This window comes from Vombatus ursinus, unplaced genomic scaffold, assembly GCF_900497805.2.
Source record: "Vombatus ursinus unplaced genomic scaffold, bare-nosed wombat genome assembly UNPS02010769.1, whole genome shotgun sequence".
NCBI classification, from domain to species: Eukaryota; Metazoa; Chordata; class Mammalia; order Diprotodontia; family Vombatidae; genus Vombatus; species Vombatus ursinus.
In genome coordinates this window covers 3,020,424-3,028,940 of record NW_020950547.1, presented here as the reverse complement: position 1 = coordinate 3,028,940, position 8,517 = coordinate 3,020,424, and the positions used below count along the sequence as shown (strand labels likewise).

The window sequence follows — 8,517 nt, the reverse complement described above, 5'->3', positions numbered from 1 at the left end:
CCCCCCCATACAAGGTCGGTCAGGGCACACGCGCACACATACATACACACACATCAACACACATATGCACACTTTCCTTTCATCTCTTCCAGACTCCTGCAGTGAATGGGGGGGGGGGGGGGACCAAAGCCACGGGATTTGCAGGGATCAGAGAAGGCGAGACAGCAATTTCTCTGGGATCAGATACCCGGGGTGGGGAAGGAAGGATGGACAAGCGACTTTCAGACACCTCCTCGCAGCTGTCTCAGGACCCCCCAGTTCCCAGTCCCTCCCCCTTTTCAGCTGAACTGGTCTCTGGGGAATTGTCAGAAACCCGCCTGGGTTCCTTCCTAGCTGGGCTTCCTCCCAGCCAGGGGAGGGAAGACTTTAGGCCAGCACCAGAAAGGAACTAGGACTTGGACTGGGGGTGGGTAGCATGGTATGCCTGGAAACCTGAAAGGGGAAAGGGTCAGAAGGAGGGAAACGGGAAGGGCTAGGAGTGAGTAAGGGAAAGAAACGTAGCTTGGATCGTCCTATAAAAGAGAACCAGTCGGACCCGAGGCAGGAATCTTCTGTCGCTGTACCTCCTGCAGCCTGGATTTTTTTTTCATCTACTGTGTGGGCAGCAGGGGAATGGGGATAAGGGGACGCTTGGTTTCTTCTCTGCAGGGCACGGGCATGGGCACGGGGCTAGCGCTTCCTTGCCGCTCCTCTTTCCCAGCCCAAAGGGCTCCAACAATCCCTCGTTCACTCACCCCTACTTTCCCGGTTCAAGGGGCTCATCTCCCCCAACCTTATCCCGTAGCCCAAAGGGCTCACAGGCTCTCCCAATCATACACCTCCAGTCCAAGAGTCTTAGTTCCCCCATCTTCCCTCGCTCCTACCCCCAGTTCAAGAGGCTCGGTTCTCTGCTCCCCACCTCAGCCCAAGGGGTTCTCTTTTTCGTTCCCCTCTCAGTGCTCAGTCTCTGCTCTTACGGTCTCATCACCCCTCGCTCCCCTCACCTGGGCAGGGCTGGGGGATGGGAGGAGGAGGGGGGAGATAAATATGTATGATGAGCAGGCGGCGGCATTAATAACCCAGGATCGCAGCGCTGCGGGGACTGAGGCGGCGGCGGCTAGACGGAGATTCCGGCTCATCTGTGGCTCCCCACCCCCCACACCAAGGCTCCTGGGGCCTCCGGCCCCACGCTGGTGTGTACACAATGTATACACACATAACGTGTACAAACACACAGCAAATTAACACACGGTGTGTACACACTCCTGGAACACCTTGAGTGCACAAGGACAATATATACACCAGGTACATACGCACAGTGTATACACACCCTTCGAGTGTATGCACTCACGCCCCTTAGTGCCTCACACACGGAGAAGTACACACTGTTGGATTCTCACCACTACCCAGTGTAGACACGCACGCACACACACACACACACACACACACACACACACACACACACGAGTTCCTTTCCTCCCGTTCCCCCAGCTTCCCAGCATCTCCATATTTCTTCACTCTCGCTCTCTCCTCGTCTCCTTCATTCCCTGCACCCTCTTCTCCTGCGCGCCCCCCCCCTCCGCCTCCGCCCCCGGATAATTGATGGCCCGGGCCTGGCCCGGCCGCTCCCGCCTCTCGATCCATCTTGTACTCGCGCCAGCGCTGTCTCACCGGATCGGCCGCCACCTGAGACACGCATAGACAGGCAGGAGGGGAGAGGGAGGCGGAGGCGCCAGCTAGGTAGCGGCCGCGGGAGGGGGACAGGAGCAGGACCCTCACACCTGCCCCCACCTCTGCTTCCCCGCAAGCTCCTTGGGGCACTCCAACAGGAGCTGGCTGTGGGGATCTTATTTGGGGCACAACTGGAGTAGGGGTTCAGTCCTCGCAGTTTAAGACTGCTCGGCTACAACCCCCTCCCCAGGGGAACTTTCGGAGCACTACCTGCAGCCAGCTTCTATTCTCCGGTGCCGCAGCACCCCCCCTCTGACGGGGAGAGAAAGTACAGCAGGCAATTAGAGAGGGCAGTAAGGCAGCGCAAGAAGCTGGGGAAGAGCCGGCTCCGTGCGGGCCTCTTCTTCCCCGCTCCCACCCCACGCCGGGGTCGGCATTGGCTCAGCCCCATCTGGCCCGGCCCTGAGATGCTGAGTCGCAGTTTCCCGCCCCCGTCCCCTGAGACTACCTCCAGATTTTGATAGATTGCTCCCCCCCCACCCTGATTAATGAGCAGACACGGGGGCCACAGATGGAGCTGACCGTGCTAGGCGGCTGGCCGCGCTTCCCCCTACCTTCCTGTCCTTCCTGCCCTGTTTAGCTTTCTCCCCACAAACCCAGAACCTGGCGTCCTCTTCTCTCCTCCAGAAAGGGAAGGAGGGTGAAGAGGACAACTGGTCCAGGCATAGAGGAAGGCTGGGGATGGCTTAGGAGAGGCAGAAAGACCGTAGACAGAGTTCAAAGAAAAGGAAACAGAGGCATGAGACACGTGGAAGATATGCTAACTGTGTTTGGCTTTTTCCTCCGACGGTTCACAGAAAGAGAAGGGCCCCACCTGGGAAGAAGGGTGCATGAGCCGGGGTAAGAGATCCTGGTTACCTTCCCAACACCTCCTCCCTTCTTTCTCTTTCTCTCCTCTTTCTGCCCCCTCCCACTCCTCAGGCCTCCAGTGCACAACTCCCGGTGTCCCGGACCCCGCGTTACCTGGAGCTTCGCCCTGCTGGGGCTGGAGCGAGCTCCCCAGGCCGCCTCTTTCCTGCCCCGCGTTCCTCTGAAGGCTATGGCGCAGCCGACACCTGGAACTGGGCCTGGCCAACTAACTACACCGGGGCTGGGGCTGGGGGACCTGGAGGGGCTGGGCCCGGCTTAGCACCCCCAGCACAACGCACTAAGAGGAAGCCTTCTGTCAAAGCAGCCAGGGCGAAGAAGATCTTCGGTTGGGGGGACTTCTATTTCCGGGTGCATACCCTTAAGTTCTCTCTGCTGGTGACTGGCAAGATCGTGGACCACGTCAACGGCACTTTCAGCGTTTACTTCCGGCACAATTCCTCCAGCCTGGGCAACCTAAGCGTCAGTATAGTGCCTCCGTCAAAGCTTGTAGAATTTGGGGGTGTTCTGCTTACTGGGCCGTCGCCTCATCCTCTACAATCCACTCTGGCCCTGGAGGGAGCCGCCCTACCTGGGCTAGGGTCTCCCCTAGGGGTGCCTTCGGGGGGATCACTAGGGATGGCGTCGGGGGGAACTCTGGGAGGTGCCCTCGGGGGCGCGCTCTCAGGTCCCCTTGGAGGAGCACTGGGGGTTCCTGGGGCTAAGGAGTCTCGGGCCTTCAATTGCCACGTGGAGTATGAGAAGACAAATCGAGCTCGGAAGCACCGCCCTTGTCTGTACGACCCGTCGCAGGTGTGTTTCACAGAGCACACTCAGAGCCAGGCCGCGTGGCTCTGCGCCAAGCCCTTCAAAGTCATCTGCATCTTCGTCTCCTTCCTCAGCTTTGACTACAAACTGGTGCAGAAGGTGTGCCCGGACTACAACTTCCAGAGCGAGCACCCTTACTTCGGATAACGATTGCCTCTATTCCCCATCTACTGCCCTTTGCTTCCCTCAAACCTAATCCTCCCGTAAATGAGGGTGTCAAGGAGCCCTTTATCCCAAATATCTCCCACATTCCCACATTTCCTCTGCCCTGGGATCTCATCAGATGAGGGCAACAGCAGAGCAGAGACAGGGAGGCCTGGGTGCAACCTGGGCAAGGGTGAAGGAAGAGGGGTTTCCATTTTGGGGGAAGGGCAATGGGGAGTCCCACGTGAAAGACACTACTGTCCTCTCCCATCTCTCCTTCCCTATATATTACCTCTCCTTCCCTTCACCCTCTTAAGATTTTTCCCTTCCACCTTGGAAAAGTGTTGCTGCCCAGGCTTCCAGGGACCTTACCTTGGCTCTGTCCTCTTCCAGTCCATCTCCCCTCCCAAAAGTCTCTGAGCCCCTCTTCCTAACCATCTTCAAATTCCCAAGGGGGAGGGGAGAAGAAAAGGGGTGGTAGTTCAACGAGCGTCTCTATTCCCTCTGCCCTAAGCTTTAAAGCCTCCAAAGCACCCACTTTGGTCAACAACCTCTCCCCCAACAACTTCTGACCTAGCTCCCTGTAATTCCAGCCCTCCACCCCAAGATGTTTATACTCCAGTTCTCTTGTAGTATTACCTGGCCACCTATAATACCTGGCCTACCCTTGTAATGTCTAGCCCCCACCTTTATTCTGCCTGATCCCTTATTATATCCATTCACCTCTCTGTGACCACCCAAGACCCCAGCTGGGGCAGGAGAAAAATTAGAGCTGGAAGGATGGGGGAGCTGCTAAGCCCCTGGTCCTACTCTGCCCCCTGCTGACCTTCCTCAATGGGCAGTGGTGTCCAGCCCTATCCTGCCTCTCCCTCCTGCTACTTCTTATTTTTCTATGCCCCCCCACCCAGTCAGATGAAAAGGGAAGAAAATAAAGTCAAATCCAATATGAATCTGTGTGAGCCCTTTACAGAGGTGGCTGGAGTTGGGGAGAAAGGTGGTACCATGAGGATCACCTTGACTACCTCCTTCCCCACTCTGGGAATAAGTGAGGAAACTGAAGTGGGGGTGAAAGTCCTAACAGAGAAGAGGAAGAGAATGAAAGCAGCTTTGAGAGGGGAGGGACACCTAGCCCTGAAAAGAGAGAAAGCTGAAAATGCTGCCTGAGAAACACGGAAGGATGTCTCTAAGATCAGTGAGATACACAGTTCCCTAGAGGGCGCATTGCAGAAGGGACACACTGACTAGAGTAGGGGAAAAAGGGAGGTTAGACCTGAGAGGGGACATAGATATTAGTGAGACTAGGTGGGGACGGGCCAAATGGGAACAGTAGGAAGAAAGGGCCTGGTGTCTAGAAGGCAGAATGAGGGTCTGGGTGATAAGGAAGGTGAGGTGACAAGCCATTAGGCTCTGTCCCAACTAAGCTAGACATACAAGCCAGGGCAGAGTGGGAAGGGAGGGGCTAACAGTGTTTGTGGCATCTGGAGCCATCTATCTTACTTTTGCTTCCTTAATTTCATGGGCGCTGAGTTTGCACACCGGCAGGGGTGGGAGAAAGGAGGGAAGAAGCCCAGGGGAAAGGGGGATGTGGAGGAGATGGGGAAGAGACGTAGGCCCCCAAGCTGGAGGTGGGAAGATATGAGGATGTGCAAATGCTGCAGTTACCTTGTATATACTGACTACACGCCCCACACCCCGACCATGAGTCTCCTGGCCACCACCCCCAACTGGCAGTCCCCAGCCCCAGACTTCTCCCTCCTTCTGTAGCTGTAGCTAATTTTATCTGCCTCTAACCCCTGCCCAGGCGTTAATTGGCAGCAGCTTCATTAACAGCTCTCCAATGCCCAAAGCCCCCTCTACCCTGGGGAACTCCTGTCAGAGGAGGCAGACAAGCTTGACACAGAGTCCCCTCCTCTCCATCCTTCAACACCTAAGGATAGGTGGAGCTGGGGTGAGGAAGAGGAAGGGCAGTGTCCTCTAGATTAGGGTAGCTGGAGTGAAGCAGTCATTAAAGTGAGATTAGGTGGGTGAGATTCAAAATAGGATTCAGGTCTTGGTGAAGAAAGGACCTATTGCAGGCACAAGCTCCAGGGAGACAATATAAAGGATGCGTGCAGACCTAGGTTCCCTAGCTGGAGGGCTTTGAAGGTCAAGTCCAGTGCATGGGGGTGGGGAGGGAAGGGGAAGAGAATAGAGAGATCTGTGTCTCTATGACCATAGATGTGAAGGACCAGGAGATGAAGGAGAGGCTTAGACTGCATTGGGAGGGAGAGATAGACAGACAGAGAAACAGAGAGAGGAGAGAGACAGAGGACAGAGACACAAAAAGAGATTAAACCTGAGGATAATGATAGGAACTGTTACCACATCAACATCTTTTCCTGGAGATCTTAATACAGGTTGTTTTGGGGAATATTTTTATAGGTTCTCAAAAAGCAGGGACCACTTCATGTCTTCAAAGCCGGTCTGTACATTTTTTACCTTCTAGGAGGTGATTTGAAGTGACTGAGGAATGTGGCAGGGGGTCGAGGGAAGTGGCTTCCCCAATTGGTCCTAAACAAGTGCCCTAAAGCTATATGAAGGGCCTGTTGTGTGCAAAATGGTGGGCATACAAGGCTGAAAAAATGACACAGTCCTTCCCTCAAGGAATTTACAATCTAACGTGGGGGGGGGGGGGATCCCAGGTACATACAAATAAGTATGATACAAGTCATAAAGTGAAAGGAGGAGCAAAGAGAGCCAGGCAGAGCTATGAGAAATCTGAGAAGGGAAGAATCACTTTCACCTGAAGGGAAAGAGGAGCAGCATCTGAAGCTCTAATCCCCAGCACCTCCTCCAAAAAAAAAATCCCCATCAAAGCATGAGATTGTTCTATCCACTCCCTTTTCACATGCCCCATCATTGTCCTTTTATTATTTCTTTTCCATTTCCAGGCTACCTTTGATGGTCATAGGACCTTTGATGGTCATAGAACTTCAGAGCTGGAAAAATCACAGAATTCTGGGGTGAAAGAGACCTCAGGGATCACTTAGTCTACTTGTATACCAGAAGCATCAGCATCCTTCTTTTTCTTTCTTTTTTTTTTTTTTTTTTGGCTAGGCAATGGGGTTAAGTGACTTGCCCAGGGTCACACAGCTAGTAAGTGTTATGTGTCTGAGGCCGAATTTGAACTCAGGTCCTCCTGAATCCAGGGCCAGTGCTCTATCCACTGCACCATCTAGCTGCCCCCATCAGCAGCCTTCTCCAACATCCCTGAAAAGTGGTTCAGCTTTTGCTTGAACACCTCCAGTGATGGAGAGCTCATTACTTCATGAACAACCCATTCTTCTGTTGGGATGTTCTATAAACTATTGCAATTGAAAGCAATCCCAAGAGATCATCAGTTCTGACCCCATCATTCTATGGATGAGGAAATTAAGGTCTAGTGAGAAACGGAGACAGCATGGTGTAGCGAAAAGAGAGAATAAGCAAGCATTTATTAAGCACTTACTGTAAGCCAGGCACTGTGTTAGGCTGCAGAGAGACAAAGAAAAAAGTGTGAATGGTCCCTGTTGTCTAGAAGCTTACAGTCTAGATGAGGGAGATAGCATGTACATGGATACATATATATATGAGGGAAAGGCACTAGCAGCTGGGGCATAAGGAAAAGTTTCATAGAGAAGGTAGTATTTGGGTTGAAACTTGAAGAAAAATTAGGGATTCTGAGGGACAGATGTGAGGACAGAGAATAACCATTGCAAATGTACAGAGGTGATAGATGAGTCATCATGTAAGAGCTCCAGCTTGCCTGGACCATAGTGTTTATGGCAGGGAGGAATATGTAATAAGGCTGAAAAGACAATTTGGAGCTGGATTGTGAAGGACTTTAAATGCCAAACACATTTACATTTGTTTCTAGAGGCACTAGGGAGCCATTGGAGTTTGTTGAGTAAGGGGGGTGATATATTCAGGCCTGAATTTAGGAAAGTCACTTTGGTAATTCTGTAGAGAATGGATTAGAGTAGGAACATATTTGAGTTAGGGAGACCAATTCAAAAGCTATTACATTAGTCTAGGTAAGAAGTAATGAGGGGCTATGGGAGAGAGGTGACTGTGTGAGCAGAGAGGAGGGGAAAGATGTCAGAAGTGGTATGGAGGTAGAAATAAGATCTGGCAACTGACTGATCACAAGGGGTGAGAGAGAGAGTGATAAGTTCAGGATGACACAAAGGTTGCACACTTCAGTGACTGAAAAGATGGTGGTGCCCTAAACAGAAACAGCAAAGTTCAGAAAAGTTTGGAGGGAAAGAGTTCAGTTTTAGAAATGTCAAGTTCAAAGGACATCCAATTTGAAGTGTCCAGTAAGAAACTGATGATGCAGTACTTAATTAAGGTCAGGATGGCAGATTTAGAACTGGAAGCATTTTATAGATGAGGAAAAAGAGGCACAGAGAGGTTAAAGACTTGGAAAGGGTCACACAGCTAGTAAGGATCTGAGATGAGATTTGAACCCAGGTATTCTTGACTTCAAATCCAGTCCCTTACATCACTATTAGTTAGGAGCTAGACCTATGACTTCATGAGTAGGAGAAGCTCCCAAACCATTATATCATACTGAAAATATAAATCTGGAAGTTATCAGTATAGAAATCATAATTAAACTCACGGGGCGGGGGGGGGGGGGGGGGGGCGAAGACAGACTGAAACAGAGAGAGAGAGGAGAGCCTAGGACCAGTCTTGGGATATACCCACAGTTAGGGGGTAGGATATGAACGATGATGCCGAAAGCAGACTGAAAAGGAAAAATCATACATTGTAGGAGGAGAACCAAGTAAGATGAGTGTCATAAAAACTCAGAAAGGATGGTCAGTGGTGTCAAATGCTTTCAGAGAGGTCAAGAAAAATAAGAATTGAGAAAAGATCTTCAGATTGGACAATTAAGAGCTCATTAATGATGTTGGTGATGACAGTCACAGTTGAGTAATGAGGTTGGAAGCCAGATTGAAAAAGGTT

At 51.8% G+C, this 8,517-nt stretch overlaps 1 protein-coding gene across 1 annotated transcript in view; it reads left to right on the top strand.

Annotated features, from left to right (window-relative positions):
- The window catches only part of NXPH4 (neurexophilin 4), a 13,662-nt gene extending 9,215 nt beyond the window's left edge, over window positions 1-4,447 (top strand). Inside the window, exon 4 of the mRNA XM_027854989.1 lies at window positions 2,632-4,447. Coding sequence (XP_027710790.1) covers window positions 2,632-3,531 — 900 coding nt within the window. The 3' untranslated portion in view covers window positions 3,532-4,447. The remainder of the gene's footprint in view (window positions 1-2,631) is intronic.
- The last annotated feature ends 4,070 nt before the right edge of the window (window positions 4,448-8,517 follow it).